Raw genomic sequence first — 22,556 nt, forward strand, 5'->3', positions numbered from 1 at the left:
GTTTTCCTTCCGTGTTTTAGTTGGAAAGCATCAGTGTTATCTTGACAATATGGACATGATAGCCTTCCATGCGTTGTCCATCCAGATAACATACCATATGCTGGAAAATCACTTATTGTCCACATTAGTACTGCCCGCATTTGAAAGTTTTCTTTATAAGAAATATCGTATGTTTCAGCACCTTGAGCCCATAGTTGTTGCAACTCATATATTAGTGGCTGAAGAAACACATCAAGTGATCTCTTAGGATGCTCTGGTCCGGGAACGAGAATCGAGAGAAACAAAAACTCTCGTCGCAAGCACAAGTTTGGGGGTAGGTTGTATGGTGTAAGAATGACTGGCCATAGAGAATACTGTCTTCCACTCTTGCCAAACGGGCTGAAACCATCAGTACATAATCCAAGGTAGATATTTCTTCTCTCATACGCAAAGTCGGGATACTTTGATTGGAAATGCTTCCACGCTTTTGCATCTGAAGGTGTCTGATCTCACCATCTGTTGAGTGCTCCGCATGCCATCTCATTGGTTGCGCTGTGCGTTCAGACAGATACAGCCTCTGCAACCTTTCCGTCAAAGGCAAATACCACATCCTTTTATATGGCACTGGAACTCTTCCACTCGTATCTTTATAACGAGGCTTCCCACAAAATTTGCATGAAACCCGCTGTTCATCCGCCCTCCAATAAATTATGCAGTTGTCTCTGCATACATCTATTACCTGATACGATAAACCAAGACCAGCTACGAGTTTCTGAACCTCGTAGTATGAGCCAGGAGCAACATTATCTTCGGGTAGAATATCTTTTACATAATCAGCAATCGCATCCACACAGTCTTCAGCCAAATTATAATCCGTCTTAATGCCCATCAATCTTGTAGCAGATGATAAAGCTGAATGACCATCTCTGCAACCTTCGTACAATGGTTGCTTTCCAGCATCCAACATATCATAAAATCTCCTAGCTTCGGCATTGGGTAAATTTTCCCCTCTAAAATGATCATTTACCATCTGCTCAGTACCTACACCATAGTCTACATCCGTTCTAATTGGTTCTTCTAATCTAACCGCTGGCTGAAGTTCGCTAGTACTACCATGTTCATAATCAGTTTTCCCATGATGATACCAAATTTTGTAACTTCGTGTAAACCCACTCAAATATAGATGAGTCCAAACATCCCACTCTTTAATAACCTTTTTATTTTTACAATTAGAGCAATGACATCTTAACATACCTGTTTTTGCTTCCGGTTGTCGGTGAACTAACCCCATGAATTCGGTTATACCTCGTTGGTATTCTTCCGTAAGCAATCTCGTGTTCGGATCCAAATGAGGTCGATCGATCCAAGAACGAAAATAATTTGAAAAAGACATGTTTTTTTATGAATCAAATTCGTGTGTAAAGAGAGTGAGAAGGAGGATGAAGATATGGAGTGAATGAAGAGGAAGAGGGGTGCTTGTATTTATAGTTGAAATGCTGTCGACACACCGAAGAAATTCCGACGGAATTCCGATGCCAACGGCTAGTTCGTCGGAATTTCCTCGGAATTTTTAAAATCCCCCAACGGCTCTCCAACGGCTCTCTAACGTCTATAATATTTCCTCGGAATTCATCTGTTTTTTCCGAGGAATACAATTTTTCTTCGTATTCCATAAGAATATTCCGACGGAATGAAATTTCCTCGGAATTCCGTCGGTATATTCCGAGGAAATTCCGAGGAAACCAAATTTTGTGTTTCCTCGGAAATTTCTCGGTATATTCCGAGGAATTCATTTTCTGTCGGAACTTCCGTCAGAATACCGCTGTTTTCTTGTAGTGATAGAAGATAAAAGATCACTAGTTTTTGACCCGCGCAGGCGCGCGGGTGTATATTTTGAAAAATATGTTGATATTTGTTTTTCATGTAATTATTAGGATTTGGAAAAATGAATCCGAAGAACATAACCGATACCGATCCAAAGATATAGTACCAAACCCAAACATAAATTGATTAAATATTCTAATTATTCAAAATTTTGTTATTTAGAGAACCGAATCTGATCCGAACCGAAGTATTTAGGTATCCGAATTTATCTAAAAATAGATTTATATACTTATATATATTAATTATTTTTAGATTTAACGTATATAAAACATCAAAAATGATACTTTTAAATTGGTTTAAATACTTGAAAATATATATAGATAGTCAAAAGTAAATATCTGAAATAGTTAAAGTATACTCAAATCACCAAAAATACTTAAAATAATTATTGATTTCGTATCCAAAATTTTAAATCAAGCCAATTGATATGTTAAGTTTAAGTATTATGACATATGTTATTCAAATTTATACGTAATATATTATTTTATTTATATATTTTGAGAAATTTAAAATATATAATGATTTAAGACTTTAAAAATAATTTAAATTAGTTATCCAAACCCAAACCAAACCCGCAAAGATCCAAATCGAACTCAAACCAAAATTTAGAAACATTCTAATAAGACTGAAATCTTTGACCCCGAAAATCCAAAATACAAACCGATCAGAACTAAACCCGTATGGGTATCCAAAAGCCCATCCCTAGTCATTATTATATATCGTATTTTATCATCATATAATTAATCGTATTTTATATGTACCATCATATAAGTAATCATATAATTAATAGTATTTTATACATACCATCATATAAATAATTACATATATTATATTTTTAAAACTTAATATGAAATATGAAAACCATAATTTAAGTTGGTATTTCAAATTGGGCTTTGTATTATATTTTTCTTATATATATTGACAATATTTTTTTATAATGGTTATTGAAAAATAGTTTGGTAAAAATCCATTTTTGAATATATGTTTATTTTTGAATCAATTTTTGATATAAATCAAATTTGAATTATTATTTTGATTTGAAATATGTATATAAAGTTTAAATTTTGTTTTATGGTTAGTTTAGAAAAAAATTTTTTAGGGAATTAGATTGACCCATTTTGGTATATTTTAAAAGTGGCCTAGATAACTTTCAATTTAAAAAAAAAAAACATAAGCCCATTACTTTTTTTCTTAATACTACTATCCTTGTTTTCAAACAAAAATATTTTTTTTTAAAAGACTGCAATCCATGTTTCCAAACACTCCAAATTTTTAAAAGTCCTATTCAAGTCTCCAAACACTCCAATTTTGTACTTGAGTTTTAATAAGATAGATGCCATTGAGCACAGTTTTCCCGAACTTGCAACAGACGTGCTTATAATCCCCTCAATTAAATTATACTTACATAATAAAATCTCCCATTGCAAAAGAAAACATTGACATATTTTGTAATATCGGTCTTCCCATCAAAACGTTATAAATGCTATAAAATGAAATAACACTTTTGCGGTATAAAACGTCATATTTTCACTTTTACAAATAATTCCCAAACTCAACTAATACTTACGGAACTGATAATTGAAAAATGGAAGCAGTATTACAACCTCAAACTTATACTCAATTAAATGGAAGCAGTATTACAACCTCAAACATATACAGTATATCTGAAGGGAATTGGATATATGAGTTTCAAATTTTAGCTTTTGTTTATTTATATTTAATCGAATAACGTAGACTTACGGTTATTAGTTGTTATCAATCAAATCAAAGTGCATAACATATCGAATGGAGTATTAAAGATCTTTTGCTTGTATACTTGTCCTACCAGTCAGAATAATCCAACCACTAGTTACTCAACACGAGTAAACTATGACAACCGAAACACAATTGACATCAGCACATGTATCTGAATCTGATTATACTCTTGATGTTTATGATTCCGTTGATTGTTTGGACCCATTGTAATTGCATGATTCCATAATTAGACAAGAACCAAGTTGCTTTGGTCTAGTGGTATAGGAGCTCCAGATGGAGTGCCCGCCCCTGGGTTCGAGCCTTGGCCACTGCAGAATTTACATATGGGCTGCAGCATCCGAGACCGAAGACCGTTACACGGTGAGCCACATGGTGACGCCCTGGCAGCGTCCTTGCTCACTTCGGTCTCTAGTCTGGACCACCTCGGTGGGGCCAGGATACTCGGTTAGCAAAAAAAAAAATAATTAGACAAAAAAAATTGAGTTCATTAGTTCGCAATCTTTCCAAAGTGAGAATCTAGTTTAACTAATTTTTCAGCACCTACTTTAGTGTTGAGTTCTAACTTATATACGTATGTGTGCTCTTAAAGTGTATATATATTTGTACTTAATTTCATTTATGGACTATGGTCATATTTTAAGATTAACGCATGGAATTGAAAAAAACACTTTGAAACCTTGGCATGCATCGTCAATAGATCCACAAGTTTTAACACACTACAATGAAATTCTCAGTAGTTACCAATAACAAATATCTTTAAAGAAATGATTACCAGTGAATATTATCAGAATTCACGGATGGGATATCCTTATTATCCAAAACAACTGTTGACTCTAGATTAGACTATTGCTCTTTAACAATAGTTCTCCCAATGTTACTCATATGTGTCACTAACAATCCTAAAAGAAAAAAAAATTGTGAACAACATATTTATTTCTGTGGTCTAACTGCATATCCACGCTCACCACTTATCCAACACAAACAGTTAGTTGGACTCAAAAATCTATCATGAATAGTATTTTATCTACATACCAGTGCTAATATGATTTCTTATTTTCCCCATCATACTCGAAATCATTTTAAAAAAGTTCTAGAAAAATTGAAAAATATTATTTAAATGTTTTGTATTCAAAGATTCCTTTGGCTGATTACTTAGTGCTCCATTTGTTATTGGAAGACAAGTTAAATCGAAGTACTCTTTCCGTGCAAAAACCAAAGCCGTCATTTTAGGGGTGTGTTCTAATTAGTCGCTGCGTTAATGTTCCCAAATGCCCTTACCTTTTGCGTATGGAGATATGGTATTATACCGTGTACTGTTCATGTAAATATATAAAAAAAAGTTTGAACGTTTCAGTTTTTCTTATCTTTTTGTCACAAGAACGTTTCAGTTTAATCATTGCTTTTCCTGCCAACAGAAATAAAAAGATAACATAGAGGCAAAAAAGAATCGTTGCATAAAAATCCAATATCAGTAGGAAATTTCCATAACATGCAGATAATGCAATCCACAACAAGGTAAGATTTAGTGTAACTTTTTTTTTTTTGGTTAACAGTGTCAGAGCAGCATTAGCGGTATGTTTCTTTACTAGCGTGACATGATATATTAATATTTTAATGCAGACTAATTATTTGAATTAAATTTAATTTTCAAAATTTGTTGTATCCAGCACGTATAGAACAACTCTAGAAAAAGGTATGAAAGTCCCTTCACAAGCATACGTGTATTTCATTTTTTTAATTAATTTTTGGAGTGAAGTACTCTTGGAAAATATCATTTTCTAAAGATATTTAAAATAAAACAATGAATAAAGTAGAGTCCAAGTTTGTATGTGTGATGCACATGTATGTGGATAGATATAAGAAAAGTAGGTACATTAAGACAAAAATCCCCATTACTAGGTATTCAACTGTTCAAGGTTCCCTACCGACTTGTGCACATGTGTGTAAACAAACACTATTATATACACCTTTAATAAATGGTAAGTCTGATCATATTTCTAAATTTAATTTGTAATCATTGACTTCAAAATTGCAAGAAAAATCAAAGGGGTAGAAAGGCATAAAAGAGGGAGCAAACTCAAGTCATAAAGAAATAAAAGAGTCTTTCCTTATCTCATGATATTTTGACCATTTAATCCATTCAAGAGAGAGAGAGAGAGAGAGAGAGAGAGAGAGAGAGAGAGAGAGAGAGAGAGAGAGAGAGAGAGAGAGAGAGAGAGAGAGAGAGAGAGAGAGACTCGTTTGAAATGAAATGTTAATCAATTATGATTAAGAATTGTTAACATTTCTTAATCACATATATGTATATATAGCAGTGTGATTTGATTTTGTTGTTATCTTCATACGGTGCGTATATTGCGTTTTCAAAGCTAACGTACATCAACTTTTATCTTTACCCACCATATATGGGTAGATAGTACAACACGTATATTTAACTAAGAATGAAGTGATTAGTAATAATCTTGGTTTGGTTTACAACCACAACCATGTATCATTATCTAATTGTCTTAGTTTACCCTTTTATTTTGACAGTCACTAAATTTAATTATATTTTTTTGTATAGAAACATGTGCATGTTAATTTGTAAATAGATACCATATTCTAAAATTATATAACTATCCAAGAATATAAAAACAAATCATATATTTCATATGAACCAATGATAAAACGACTAAAAAGAACATCATCCCCTGTCAACATTAATAAATAGATTGATTCCGCTTCATCTTCTAGTGTAAACAAAAAAGTTTTCGAGTGTTTTCTGAAAATTTTATTTAAAAATGTTCAACAATTCATACTGGATGAAGCATGAATCTCTCAGGAAAGATTCAGGTTTCCGTTCGTTTTTATTTGTTTGTTTCTTTTCCGATTTTTAGAAAATAATCATGACCTAAGATATGTATTCAAGTTGTTCTTAACCCTCTTGCTTGGTTAATCCTTTGCTTTGTCAAAAAAAAACATGATCTAAGAGCAGGTCCAACATGGATATCTATCAAAATATCTAACTATTTTAAAATAACATGAAGAAATTAGAAAATGAAGAGAGGTAACAAGATCCGTTTCTTAGCTAAGCAACTTTAAAAACTCTTCTTGATGCTTCTTTGCCACCTGCTATTTGTTTATTGGATCATTGCTATTATCTTTATTATGTAACTAATTTGCTTAAACTAGAAATAATTTATTTATTTATTAGATACCTAAAACAGGATACTAACCGATAAGGATGCCCGAAGACCTAAAACATGGATACGGTACTAAAGGTTTTAATGACAAGTTGAATAGTATCTGATTAAATTTTCTCAATGCCTAGAAAAGATAGATTCCTAATTCCTTTATTGACGCAAAACACAGTTGGGTTTGAACGATGAATAACTTCTAAGAAAGACGAATGACTCCCCCATAACAGCAGTTCAGCACCACTCAGATGCTCTGATATCCCGTTATCTTATTTATATATATATAAGCATCATTAGTGAGAATCTCTAGTCTAATAAACAATTAGTAAAAAGGATTAAGTAAAAGAGATGACAGATTTAGAAGAAAGATGTGAGATACGTAACTTTATAGAGAGACGATGCTGAGTTTTGAAGAAAAAAAAAGAAAATTAAAAAATTTAAGAAAACAGATTTTAATTGGTCGAAAGTCTTTAGACAGTCCCTGAACACCGTGGATGCTTTGAGACGTAATGTTAAATGATAAAGATAATGCAAACATCTTCTTCTTCTCTCTGATGTATAAGAAAAAGCATTTTCTTTAAATTATTTTGATTATCCACTTCTCCATGCACCTGTTTATATCTGTCTATAAAATTTATGGAGATGATCGATGATACTAAATCATACACATAAATATATCCATGATAGACCAAAGATTGCGGCTGAGATGCCTCGGATACCTTTACTTTATGTAATGTGGTCGAATAACTACAGTCTTGGCACACTAAAATTAAGTTCTTTGTATCCAATCTTGTTCTTATAGAAACCAACTACTCTGCTTTGGCTCACTAAAAGTTAACTATTACACACACACACGCTTTTCTCTAAAATAACTAGCGTCATTATCGTTAGCATGCTATCTGTTGTCTCAAAGGTATTATCGTTAGCTTTATGTTCTTTTTTTAACACCCATGGCCGTCTTCCCGTGCGACGACGGTGTGGAGATTTTTCTCGACTGGATAAAGAGAAAAAAATATTTGGTCAATAACATTCATAATCTTTCTAGACATCATATTATTACAATATTATTTAATGTCTTAGAAACCAGATTCATTCAACTAATTTTACAACCCTGTCCGAGTTTGTCAATTTTTTTTATCAATTGACTGAAAATTTAACCTTGTTTGATATGTTTTACCTTAAATCAAGTCAGTTATGGTTTAAGATGTAAATACATATATATAGATAAATTAATGTGACATGAGCTAGGTGCATATTTACTAAATTCTTATGTTGGAAACTTTGTTATTGCTTCACCCAATTGCTGAAAATGGGCTCCACGCCCACGCCTCTGCTCTCATTTACTCTATAAAACCATCTGCTCTCTTCATAACCCCAATAACTCGATCAAAATTCCCAAAGCTTTTTTTATTTCACCTACCTTTCTCCTCGAAAAAAAAAACCTGACTTGTTTCTCAAGTTAACTCCAAAATGCAGCCGCAAGCAGACGTTTTCAGCCTCCATAACTACATAAACTCCTCGAACCCATCTCCATATCCTTCCCATTTCCCCATATCCCCGCCATATCCGATCAACGGTCTAAACCTGAATCCCTTCTACGGAATTCAAAGTGCTACTAACAATCCACAATCCATGAGCCTAAGCAGCAACTCGACATCAGATGAAGCAGAAGAGCAGCAGACGGACAAAAACATAATCAACGAGCGGAAGCAGAGAAGGATGATATCAAACAGAGAATCAGCAAGGAGATCGCGTATGAGGAAGCAGCGACACCTTGACGAGCTTTGGTCTCAGGTGATGTGGTTCAGGGTCGAGAACTATCAGTTGCTTGATAAGCTTAACAATCTCTCTGAATCTCACGAAAAGATTCTTCAAGAGAATGTTCAGCTCAAAGGGGAAACATCTGAGTTAAAGCAGGTGATTAGTGATATGAAAATTCAAAGCCCTTTCTCTTGCTTCGGAGACGATATAATCCCCATTGAATAGAGCATTTTTACCCCCATGCACCGACGTTCATATATGAATTATGTGTTTTGTACTCGGAGCATTTTTTTAGTTTACCAAGACTCCAAGAGGATGCAGTAATTTTAAAAACTAAAAACACTAGTATTATTGAAGAATATATATAAGTGGTGTTGGTCAAATCATGAGTCATGTTTGTGATGGGGACAGAGTAAGGTGGTGTATGTTCTGCTTCATATTACAAAAATTTCCAAATTTCCAACTACAAACCAACACACACACTTATAGGTTAACTTATATTTTATGTATGCTGACATCAGTTACATGTGATTATCTTTTGGACAAAGCAAAAAGATGATGTCTTTGTGGATTGATGATGATTTCTTTTGTGAAACTTTCTAAATTTGATTATAACTGGCAAAGACCAAGGAGAAGCTTATCTGTAACAGTTAAGTATGTAGACCCATGGAGAACAGTATTAAAATTCAATATTTAAAATTTTATTAAACTATTCTTTTTCACTTGGATTTTTATTTATGGTCTCTTGGAGCATAATGAGAAATTGATGAGAATAAGTAATGCTATAGGATATGACAAAAAAAAAAGTAATGCTATAGGAATTTGTGGTAACATTGTCTATTGGTAATCCATATTTATACTGAGATATGATATCCAAATACATCTTGTTGAGGTTAATTTTAAATATGGAATGCTGACAAATTATACAAATTTTAATTTAGATTCTACTAGAGAGGTTGCTGATGAAGATAAATTAGGATATGAAAGTCATGAAATTTTTTCCTGTTCAAAAAGGCAAAACACATATATAGCTTTAATTTGCAATAGTTTTATTCGTCTGTTAATTAGACAAACAGATATAAAATATAAGATCGCAAAAATTAAAATCAAATGAGACCTTTTTGTTAATTTTTTTTTGAAATACTTGTGAGATTAAGACATTGAAATGGATGTTACAGCATAGCTTAAGACGATGAAGGCATGTAATCTACTGGTTTGTGCTACTATATGTTGTGTACCATACATACGTACACTTAAACAATATCGTAATGCTACACTAGAATTTGAACCCATACATCCGTGCGGATATACTTTTTATTTATAAATGTATAAATTTAATATTATTTTAAACATTTTAAATATATCACTTAAATTTTAGTCTTATATATAGCTCTATAATTTTATTGTTTAGATTTCTTAAATATATAGTGATCTATTTTTTAATTTTTAATTTTTTTTTGTATACAATATATTTTTAAAATTAATTTACTTATACTATAAAATTATATTTTTATAATATAATTAACCATTTTAGAAATGGTGATATAATATGTTAGCCGACATCTGAGTAAAATATGTATAAATAAAATCATATAATATAGCAACTATATATTTATATAGAACTATAGCTATGAAAATATTAAAGGTTAATTATATTATAAAATCATATTGTTGTATAACTATAATTTATCAATCATAAATTCATATTAATAGTCAAAATCGAAGCAATGTTGTTGCATATGTCTAACGCACCACAACTAAATACAACAACTCTATTAGACTTTGAAATTTTTCAAATGCTAGAATAAATAAGAAACAATTAAATACAAAGATAATGTCTATAGTCAAATAAAAAGAAATGGTGAAACTTTTACGAATGTATAGTTAGGATGAAATTAATATTGTTAACCATAAAAACAGGAGTGTCACATTTATAATATTGAAAGTAAATTAAAAGAAATCCAAAAAGATCTTATTTTAAATGTATTGATATGTATTTCTAGTGAAAAATGAATAAGTCCAAAATTTAAATGATAACACATTTATAAGTAGATAAAAAATAGGACTCTAAATTAATAGAATAGATATTTGTATCGTCAGTTCTGCATTCACTTTGTTCACGTACATTTTCACTTCAAATGCACACTTTTGATATAAACTTGTATAACATTAGCGTCGTTATCGTTAGTTATGCTATCTGCTAGAAATGCATTTTAAAATTTTGGAGAGAACTTGATGGTTTAGTGGTTTCCTCGGAATGAAGAATCGTGTTAGGGATCTATTCCCCTCCATTAAAAACTGCCAAATCCATGTTTGGCTAGTTTGCTTGATCTCTAACTTCAACGTAAAAACCGTGTTCGCATATCATCTGTAGACTGATCCACATGAGCATGATTAGTCGGGTTTTGGCTTCGACACCTATCTCGTTTAATCAAAAATTAAACTTGTATAACGTAATAGAGCACATCAAAATCTACAAATATATAATGGCTTTTAAAGATTGGTCAACAACAAATTTCTAAAAAAAAGATTGGTCAACAACTACAACTGGAAACTATATTATGTATTACAACGTAAGCCCAAACCTATCATGCCCCTCCGATAGATAGACCAAGAAACAATCTTACGTACGATAAAATCTTACGAAATGAGTGGGTCAACATGCAATACAAACAAACTTTTTTCTTAAATGATGTTGTGAGTTTCCTTGCCATAAGCTTACTAGCCAAGAAACCTACGATCGCACATAACATTTCCTTTAATATATAGCTTTAGAAAAAAAAATCAATCAATCTTTCAGCTTTCTTTCCTCTCTCTTTGTGGAATCGAGCACGCAGATCGTAATGTAGTGGAAGACTGAAAGACACATTAAAGAAAGATAGAGTCACCTTTAACTTCTTTTTTCTTTGTTGTCATTCATGAAGACGTATATATCTGATGTTTTTTTTTTTTTTTTTTGTAACTGATATATCTGATGTTCTCTAGATCAAAGACTAATCTTTGGTAATACCAAAATATTTACACCTAGTAAGACCTCCACCGTTCCACGTTGCAGTCTACTCGAACCCGAGGCTAAGAACACAAATAAAACAACTCCAGACTACGGAGCAGCTAATGTCATACTTAGAGCATCTCCAAAAAAAACTCTCTATTTTAGTGTTTGCAAAACTCTACATTTAAAGTTTCAAAATTATATTTTTTCTAAAAACAAAACTTCAAATTCAACTTCAAAATTATTTGTATTTTACACTATAACTCTTATATTTGTTATAATTAATATAAATCCACTACATTTTTACAAATAACTAGCACATATATAAAAGTATTAAGGTAATACTAATTAATAAAATCTTACACTAAATATATATAATTATAAATAGAATACATAATTAAATATAAAACTACAAGCAAAATACCACACTATTCAATAAAATTATTTTTGTAATGCTCCATCTTCGGCTACAAAAATTTGTTTTGACAATATTTTAGAGATTTTGGAGATTCCGGAGAAAATTCACCAGAATATTAGTGTTGTTGTAATATTTAAACTTGTGTAACAATTATTTCTTCATGTATCTTTAAAAAGTAATTAATATTTGTTTCTTCTATAATATTCTTGGTCTAATTATAGTTTTAAACTATGATTAATCTTATTTTAAAAAAAATTATTTAAATTCATGTAAAATTTAATTTATAAAAATAAATTTGAAATATTTATGCTATATGAAAATTTTAAGGATTAAAACGATAAATGAAAAAAAACTTAAAAATCATAAATATGATGTGTAATTAATTATAGGATCAAAATGCAAATAAAATATGAAATTTCAAATTTGAAGTTTTGAAGCTTCTTTTTGAAGAGTAAAAAACTCTATATTTGAAGTTATAGAGTTTTTTTTGAAGATACTCTTCGGGAAAGACAACTTTTCAAAACGTAAATTACCCAATAAAGTTGGAAGAAAAGATAAAACAAAAGACACATTAAGCTTTTCATTTTATAGTTGCTGACGATCGACATCAAATGTTTGAGCGTTTAACATTTTTAGTCGTCAAACAAGTGATTAATATACAAAATAAACGATCGATTTTGCTGGTCGATCGCTTGCTCCTGGAAAACGAACAAACCATATAGCTATATCCTTCCGCTAGTTGCTGTCGCTGATTATTTTGTCAGCAAGTGTGAAACAAATCAAAGCCTTTAGTCTCAGTATTGACTACATGCAATTGATTACTGAAACATACAAGACATATGATTAGCTTTATTCATGACAGCACTTTGGTCCTAAAATATCTTTGAATCTTTGGTTCCTTTTCATCTTCCAGCAACAGTGGAGTTTCTTTACTCACTTTTATTTTAAAATTTTCATTTACTTTACGTATTGTTTCAAGAATCATCTCAATCTTTGTCTCTGTCTTTCTATAAAAGCGTGTATACAAAGTACAGGTGTATCTGAGACCTGAGAAGATAGGTTCTTTCCTTTTCGTTTCGTACGAAAATTTGGTTTTCTTTCTTTGGAACTTTATAAACAATAGAGTTTTCATCGTAGTAATATGTGAATGTTAGTGAGTACTTTATGACCCATTTGGATTATAGGTAGAACAACAAGCCATCTTTTCTCTTCTAATCCCAATTTTACCGAAGAATCGTTACTCAACCGAGAGTAATAATAATGTTGGAAAACATTATTCGTTTTAGAACCTAAGACAAATGAGTTATCACGGTTTTCAAAGTTGTGTAAACATTATGGACCATATTACATGAACAAAACGTAAATCACCCCTCTTTCCACACCAATCAAAGTTACACGTAAATAATTAATTAAAAAAATATTAAATTTATTTAATAACAACTAAAAAAAAGAATAACGCCAATTTTAATGACGATGACACCGCTATCTAAACCGTAAACCTTAAATCTAAAATTCTAAACCTTAAATCTTAAACCCAAACCCTAAACCTTAAATCTTAAACCCAAACCCTAAACCCTAAACCCAAATCTTAAATCCTAAACCCAAATTGTATACCCTAATCCCAAACTGTATACCCTAAACCCAAACCGTAAACCCTAAACCCAAACCATATACCCTAAACCTAAATTGTAGACCCTAAATCCAAACCTTATAGCATCTAGGTTTAGAGTTTGGGTTTAGGGTTTATAGTTTGGGTTTTAAGTTTAAGATTTGGGTTAAGGGTGTATGGATTAGGTTTAGGGTCTAGGTTTAGGGTATAGGGTTTGGATTTAAGGTTTATGGTTTGGGTTTAGGGTTTAAGATTTGGGTTTAGTGTATACGGTTTGGATTTAGGGTCTAGGATTTGGGTTTAGGGTATAGGGTTTGGGTTTAACATTTACGGTTTAGGGTTGAGAATTTAAAATTTCGGGTTTACGATTTAGTTGGCGTCGTTATCGTTGTTAATATTAGCATTATTCTTTTTTAAGTTATTTTAAATAAATATAATATTTTTAATTAACTATCTACGTGGCACTTTGATTGATCCTAGAAGAATAGGTGAACCTAAGTTTTGTTCATATTACATGGCATATCATTTGTCTATTTAAAGTAGAATTGGGTTCATGAAAAAGTAATCATAATATAATATATTTACATTTTATCCAATATTATTTGCCAAAGCAGAGTTGGATGCTTACACTTGCATTTACAAATCCCATTTGTACCTTTTTGAAAATTAGTCATATGTTCAATTTATAACCGTGCAAAAACATATACATGTATTTTAAAAAAAAAAACATACATTTTGTTTATTTTGTTGGAAAAAACATACACCAATCGCCACATCATCTAATTTTGCTGATATGGATGCTACGTTAGCTAATTTTGCTGATAAGGATGCCACATGTACAATAAACTTTTTAAAACAAAATTGTCGTTTATAAAAATAATGTTTACAAATGTAAATGTTTATAATTTTTTTATTATTTAGTATAATTAACAAAAATTAATTAGATAATAAATTTTAATCTTATATACGAGATATATTTGTTATAATGTTTCGATCAATCAATTACTCTTATGTTAATCTTGTTTATGTGCTTGTATAGAATTTTTTTAGATTGGTTGTGTAATCATGAGAATAATTTTTTTCAAGAGATTAAGAATTTAGATATGTTAATCTAAATTTTTTAAAGGGAAACAAAACAACCAAGATTAATCAAGAGTAATACGACTGCAACACTATTTTTGAATTTGAATCATTACAACACTTATACAACTCTTATAAAGATGGTATTATGATTTGATCAAAGCATTATAACGAATATATCTTTTATATAAGATTAAAATTTTATTTTTTAATTATTTTTTGTTAATTTTACTATATAATAAAAATTTATAAACTTTCACATTTCTAAAAATTTGTTTTTATAAACTGACTATTTTGTTTTATTAAAAAGTTATTGTACATGTGATATTTTCGTCAACAAAATTAACTGATGTAGTATCACGTCAGTAAAATTAGATGAAGTGAAAGTTGATGTGGCGGCTAGTGTATAATTTCGCTAAAAAGGTAAATAAAATTTATATTATTTGACTTTTTTGAAAATGCATGTATCTTTTTGTAAGGTATATAAATTGGATATAAATTAAACATTGTGATATGTTGAGTATGAAATGACTGTTTTCGTGTACTTTCTCAAATGCCAAATATATATGCTGTTTTGTTGATGGTTTGTTTCTTTTTCAGGGGATGAGAGAAGAAGGCCCATGGGCTAATTCTTTCCAAATCGTTTGGTTTGTGTTTAGGTTTTAATTTCTTTCTCAAGTCAACAAAATAGGCCCACAAGAGCTTCCTCTGAAAATTGTTTGACCATTAGTTCTTCTGCAATTCCATACAATTTTTTTCGTTCAAATACTACGCTTTTGGATTGATAATTATTTTGGATTTTGAGGGTTGTCACATAATTATCTATTGTAAATGGCCTAATGTGCTCTCTTTGTGTCTTAACATATTTCACTTCCTCGAAATAAACTGAGAAAATAAACAAGAGTGGTTACATCCCACATATGCTTCTCTCGGTACACAAATAAATTACTCATTCTTTTTGACCAGAACATATAAATTATTTAATACATGTGCTACATGTTAATGGATTTTTTTTTCAAGATTTGAGGGTGAGTTAGATGTTTACATTATATCTAATTCATAAGTAACACCCAAAAAATGTGAACATTCAGACAAAAACTAATAATTTTTCTGTGGAAGAGTTCCCATGCATGTTGCTGTCATGTGTCTGCGGTGGATCCATTTCCCTCTTTACAGCCAAAACAAACAAAGGAACAAAACATTTGCATCATAAATATTTAAGACAGTTTGATCGAACACACATAGAAAGCCACAATATGATCAATAATGGAGAAGTTGCCTCGAAGGATACGTTTCCACCACACATGCCTTATTATACCTATTTTCATTTACACCACTTTGATTCTATATTTAAATATAACATTTCTTTTCCACCCAATAATTTCCAAGCCTATTTTCTCTAAATAAGTAAAAGAAAAAAAAAACAGAATATTTGTGTTTCTTCTTGAACTTTATAATACTAAACAAAATAATTTTTAAATTCGTAAGGAGTTCGTGTACGGAATATGTTTGAATTGTATACGTTTATAGATATATATATTCATCTTATCCTACTTTTTGCTTAAATATATCTTCCCATGAAAAGAACATGTAGCGTAAGAAACAGCCGTTCAACGTAATTTTAAGCTACTTCTAATATAAATATAGTTTTAGTATGCAACCACCTAAACATGCATGTAGCTAACATTATCATGAGAAGAAGAATAATTAATCTTCATGCTGGATTATTAGTAAAGGTAAGAAATAAGAATGATAATACAAGGACGACAAAAGAGAATACAAATATCAAATTTCATGTTGAAAAGGAAAGAAACAGATAAAAATCATCACACACCCTTTGCCTGAGGCATCAAAAAACCCCAACATAAAAATGGAAATTAACAATCCAATCTACATACAAACAACTTCAAGATAGAACTTACTTCTTTTTAAAAGACTTACTTTTACTTTCACTCTTTTTCTTCTCTTTTATCCTACATTTATAATTGCCACTATTCTTAGCATTATGTTTATGGTCATAATCCTCATTACTCTTACTCTTACTCTTACTCTTACTTTCACTTTTCCCATTCCTTAAAACAATACATTCTCTGCTTCTCCCTCTATTGCTCGTTTGGGGATAACTTGGCCCGGAAGAAGCATCGGAAGCCATTGAATCGTCGCTGTCTTTGTTGTTTTCGTACTCGTTGACATGCTTTCTTTGATCGTTTCCGGTGATATGCCCTTCATAGTACACCTCATCAGTTTCCTCTTGCTCGTCATCCTCCATAGGTGAAGAAATATACGTAGTCCAGCCGGATTCGCTACTGCTGCATTCTTCTCTCTCCATGGACAACTCAAGAACCCTAGTTTCGAATGAGAGAGAGAGTGTTTGTGAGAATTTTTGTTTTGTCGAGTCGTAGCATTTGCTTGTGTAGTGGACCATATATATAAATATATAATTGCATGTGCGTGGAAAAAGATCCTTGTGTTTTCATTAATTTAATGTGCTAAGGACAGCTTATATCTAAAGTATAAAGTTACATCCGACATGATTCGAACAAGAATAGCTGTTTTTATGAAAAAAGGTTTTGTCTTTTTGTAAGTTATGATTTATGTGTAGTCTTAGTCTTCTCTTGATAGTGTGACCATGTTGAATAATACATTTTGATTAATATAAATAATGGATTTCTGTTAGAGAGAGCGAAGTGGTTTAAGTTCACATTGTGGCATGAGGGGAATGTTTCTATACACTAAGGATTCTCTGTAACGATACCAAACACGCATGCATCTTTGTAGATATTGGATGTTTGATTCACATCAAGCCATGTTAGAGAACATGTCAGGATCATGCCTCCATTTCATTATCCTCATCATTTTGCAACATATAAATTATTTGGTACACTTATCATATAGGCTCTCAGTCGTATTAGTGGAAAATGTGTTGTTAACACTTTTTCAAAACACAAAGTGGCGAATTTATAAAGACAATACCATATACCGCTTATTTCCAAAAACTATACTAAGTACTTTAAAACTAGATCTTTGGGACACCATGGTGATCTTATCTAAAGTCATATTCTATATGCTTTCTAATTATCAAAATAAGGTTTGCTCCTCATGGAGAACATTGGGTTATCTAAATTCATAGTAGAAGTCGTCGATACTAGACATAATAAAACTCAGGTTAACTGGCACCAATTAGGCCCATGTAATATAAGCTGGCCCAATAGTAAGTACTTCGGGATTTTTGTGGATATCTTCAACTAGTAAAATATTGAAAGGAAAGAAAGTAGGTGCGATTAAGCAAGCAGGAAGAAACGAAGTAAACTAGTGTGTAAGCAATAAAGAAATCACAAAACGATAAAGCAATCAAAAGAAACAATTGGAGCAAAGTGATTTATCTAAGAGAATGAACTAAAAATTAATGCAAGTTGTTAAACTAAGCACTATAATTCCGTAGTATTTATTAAATTCGTTAATCACCTGAATTTTATACTCTACAAAATAAATGATCAATGTAAATTATGTCCATTGAAACTTAAACTCTCGCAAAACTACAAAAAAAGATACTCTATGTTTCGTATGTAAATTTTTTTAATTGATGGATAATTATGCTATTACAAACTATGAGAAATATTTTACACGATTCTACAGCCGACAATTCTATCTGTTTTATGGGATTCATACCTGACTGCATTATTTGAGCCGTCCTATGAGATCCACTCTAACTGTACTTCTTGCGCTATGCTGCAGATCTCTTGTAAATCTTTTTCCATTAATTCGTATAATCCCGTCCTTTGTAGGGACTAAAACTCAAATTTCATAGTGTAGAAACATTAATGAATCCTTAGTCAAACCACTGGACCAAACGAGCTTCTTCTATTTCATACGTAAATTTATGAAACAAAATCTTGTATTGAATTGATAAATAAATATTTGTTTGATTGGTTAAACATATAGAGAAAAATTGGAAAAAAATATTGTACCAATTACATATCCGCTAAATCCATTATCGCTCTCTACGTGGAACTAGAATGGTGAACATATATAGTCAGCACATCGTTTTTATATTTTTGTGATTTCTTTACACGTGATCATGCGAAGATGGATATTGTGTGAGTTTGCATAAACTCTCCCACTAATTTATCTTTTACTTGCAATCAGATTCAAGTGGTGGAGCTATTTAATTTTCCTAAATAGTAGAAAAGTAACATGCACTTCTATATCACCTTTGATTGGTGGTAGTGGTAGACAATGTGAAGTTGTAGTTGTCACTACTTTATAGTTATTCTTATTCTAAGTGGATGCATGTTTCATCTGATATGGTTTGTGGGGGTTGAAATTCTATACAGTTTAGATTGGTTTACTCATACTCGAGTACTCGAAGTTCACAATAATTGACCAATTTTGATAATTTCAACTTTTGTCAAATTTATAATGATTGGAGATCAAAATTTTACTTTTAGTGTTATATATTGTCGGCTTGGCCTTTCAAACCGAACTCAAATTTGTCCATGTCCTTCCTAAGTATTAATATAAATAATGATTATTGATTTGTATTTTGTTCAACCATTATTAGCTAGTAGATTTCAACATTTTAAACATGTAGTTCTACAACGTCACTATTTAGAGTTAGAGATCTGTCGGTCCTTCTATTGTTTTGAATTTGTTGAACTAAAGAGCTCGATTTATCAAACAATAAGATTTTTTGAACATTTTTTTAAATTTTTTTTTAACATATTTCCAACTGATTCACTTTTTTCTTAAACATCAATCGTATTTTAACAAGAGCTAGTGTGCCATACGCCGGGAGCTTCTAGGACAGGTGGTCTGCGTACCACGTCAATCTCCCAGGCATCTCGGGTTCGACCTACGCCTCCCATTGTGGTCAAGTAATAAGTTGACAAAAAAAAAGTATGACATATATGAATAAAAACACCAACATAATAGAACATAGTAGAGCGGCTCTAAATTCTAACAAAGCGAGCCAAGTGGTCGGCTTTTGAGTTGAAACTTCTAAAACAAATTAACCATATATATATAAGAACTAAAAAAAGTACTATTATGGTCGATCGATCATCATGGTAACACCCAAAACCGGTCCATTTAAATTTTTAAAGAAAAGTGAGTTTTCTATAGACCATTAAAAAAATCCTAAGACTTTCATTCTCTTCTTCTTATAAAAGCAAACTTCCATCCTCTTATCTCTCATCAGAAACCTAGAATCAAAGCTCTGCAGAGAAACCTCGAAACCAGGAAGCCCTAGCCATTGACTCTCTCTCTCTTCTCTCTCTCCCCGCGATCGCTTTCTCTCCCGGCCGACTCTCTCTCTCCTCGCCGTGAGCAAGCGCAAGTGGTGGGGATGGCTGTGTGGTGATGTTGTTCCCGGATCACATCTCTTATATATTGTTTCCAGATCCGGATCCAGATCTCTTCTCATGCTCTTTTATATTGTTGAATGAGAAGCTACGGTTGATTAGATCCTGATTGATGTTAGGTTGATTAGATCATGATGAAATTCTAGGATGATAGCTGAACAATACATATTGCATAAGAACGCTCACACTGTTAACGACTTCAATGGACTGCCTTGCGATGATGTGGTTGTGTGATGTGATTCTCTGATCTGATTGTTTGACTTGTGTGTTTGTTAAAGCTAGGATGTATAGAAAGAATTACACCCAGGATCATAAAATATTGTTAACCAGTCTGGTTATATGTCCGGTCATATGAATGATAAGACCTATGTGAATGGTTGTTTAATGAATTGAGTGTGACATCGAGAATGGGTGTCTCAAAAAAGGAAAGAATGAATGAGTCTAAGGAAAGAGGAAAAACGAAATGAAAGGAAAAAGGAAAGAAAGAAGGAAATGGAAAGATGAATGAATGAATGAAATGTAAACCATCCGAAAAGGGTAGGTAGACAGGAAACGCAGGACCGTACCGTTCAAAAATGGTGGATTAAGTTAGAGGCGCCGTTAAGATTGAGTCACACCGAGTCTTGGCAGGAAAGAATCGTAATACACTGCAGGGGCGGACCGCATCCAAGAAACCGAATGTTGAGCATATCAGGGCAGGCAGCTCCATAGGGATGCAACAAGAAAGGGGTGGTATGGACCTCTCTAGCTGTGTAGGTCCTAGAGTTCTAGGATGATTGAAGTCTTAAATCGAATTATGTGAACTGAGTGATGACAAAGACCATGCAATGCTTGATTACGTGAAATGAAAATGTTGCAGCTAGATATGTAAGTTGAATTAAATTGAGTGTAGTGACTAATCGGTTTTCGTTTCGTATTGAGCCTTATGTGGTAGACTGGTCTAGAATCGCTTCACTGAGTATTCTTTACTCGCTTTTATTTTCCCTTTCGCAGAACCGTAAGTAGAAGTGTTGATTGTACTGAAGAAAATGCATCTTGAGTTCTTGAGAGCAATAATGGGACACAAGGAAATGTTGAATATGAAGACATGTGTATTCTTAACCCCGTGCTCGGGAACCCATGTTAGAAATGGGGGAGCCGGGTGTTACAATCATCATCACTATGTTTTAGCAATATGTCATGAAGGCCGTATTAAGAACATGCTGATGGGTAATACATCTAATATATTAATTTAAGATCATATTATATCTACCATTATCATAGTAAGACGGTCTTACTATGATAATGGTAGATATAATATGATCTTAAATTAATATATTAGATGTATTACCCATCAGCATGTTCTTAATACGGCCTTCATGACATATTGCTAAGACCACTTAAAAGATTAGTTAATATGACATATTTGATTATTTACATTAATAATAAACCAAGTATAAAATTGATTTTTTATTATAACAAAATATATTGAGAAATAATCTAACAAAATCTTAATTAAAAATTTAAATGTTTTTATAAAATAACATATTAATTAATTTCGTAATCAGTAATATAATATTGTTATAAATCAATGTTAGCTAAAATTTTATTATAAAACAAGAAAACAAAACTTATACACTATTTTTTATAAATTCTATAATTATATTTTGTTATAAAAAATAGTAGTGCTATATGAATTAAATATGAAAAAATATATTAAATAGGTAAATTAACAAATTTTATTTTTGTAAAATTGTTTCATTTAAATAAATTATCCCTAATCAATAAAATAGGTTAAAATTCGTAAGCTATATAATATTTTTATAATAAAATAAATTTATTAACATCAGTTAAAGTTTTATATCTACAACTATATACTATATTTTTTTAATTATGAAACTCTCAACAATATATTGGTTAAAATGTTTATATACAAAAATATAATAGTATATAAGAACCTTTAGTTCATATACTATTTAAAAAAATATGTTATTAGAAAACTATGAAATTTAAGTAATCATTTAAAATATTAATGACAAATCAAAATTTAATTATTATTTTAAATTATAGCAAAATCTGTTGAGAAAAATTTATAAAATATTACCAAAAATTCAAATATTTTTGTAAAATAACTTATTAATGTAGTAACAAAAACAAATTCAAAATTCATGTAATTTTCCAAACTAAAAAATAGTAGTGTATTTTTTCAAAGTTTTCTTGACAAAATATACAATTTTAAAATTAATTATTCAGACTCAAAATGATAAATTTCAAATTTTACAAAAGATAAAATCATAGTTAATAAAGAATAACTTTTTGAAATACATTATGAAAAAACAAACTATATATGTTGTAAAAATTAAAGCATTAATATTTTGAAATCTTAAATAAAAATAAAAAGAAAACTTAATATCCTAACATCACAAAAATATCATATATATCAATAAAATTTACTATAATAATATGATAGATTCTACTGCGTATAAAATTTAATAAAAGAATAAGGCTATATTATTTAAACAAAACAGTTTTTTACTTATAAATCCCGTAAAATGCTAAAATA

General features: G+C 31.0%; 2 protein-coding genes across 2 annotated transcripts; one reads left to right on the forward strand and one right to left on the reverse strand.

Moving 5' to 3' along the window:
- Nucleotides 1-3,202: 3,202 nt before the first annotated feature.
- Nucleotides 3,203-9,018, forward strand: LOC103854498 (basic leucine zipper 43-like). Its single transcript, XM_009131435.2, has one exon. It carries the CDS (start codon nt 8,265-8,267, stop codon nt 8,778-8,780), a length of 516 nt encoding a protein of 171 aa, XP_009129683.1. The 5' UTR covers nt 3,203-8,264; the 3' UTR covers nt 8,781-9,018.
- Nucleotides 9,019-16,378: 7,360 nt separating this feature from the next.
- Nucleotides 16,379-21,298, reverse strand: LOC103854499. The gene has a single exon (XM_033284621.1). The coding sequence runs from the start codon at nt 17,077-17,079 to the stop codon at nt 16,573-16,575; it is 507 nt and encodes a 168-aa protein (XP_033140512.1). The 5' UTR covers nt 17,080-21,298; the 3' UTR covers nt 16,379-16,572.
- Nucleotides 21,299-22,556: the final 1,258 nt, after the last annotated feature.

Source organism: Brassica rapa, chromosome A02 (assembly GCF_000309985.2).
Source record: "Brassica rapa cultivar Chiifu-401-42 chromosome A02, CAAS_Brap_v3.01, whole genome shotgun sequence".
Taxonomy (NCBI): Eukaryota; Viridiplantae; Streptophyta; class Magnoliopsida; order Brassicales; family Brassicaceae; genus Brassica; species Brassica rapa.

Excerpts from the sequence above, each read along its gene's own strand:
- LOC103854498 (XM_009131435.2), top strand. The coding sequence starts at position 8,265 with ATGCAGCCGCAAGCAGACGTTTTCAGCCTCCATAACTACATAAACTCC.
- LOC103854499 (XM_033284621.1), bottom strand. The coding sequence starts at position 17,079 with ATGGTCCACTACACAAGCAAATGCTACGACTCGACAAAACAAAAATTC.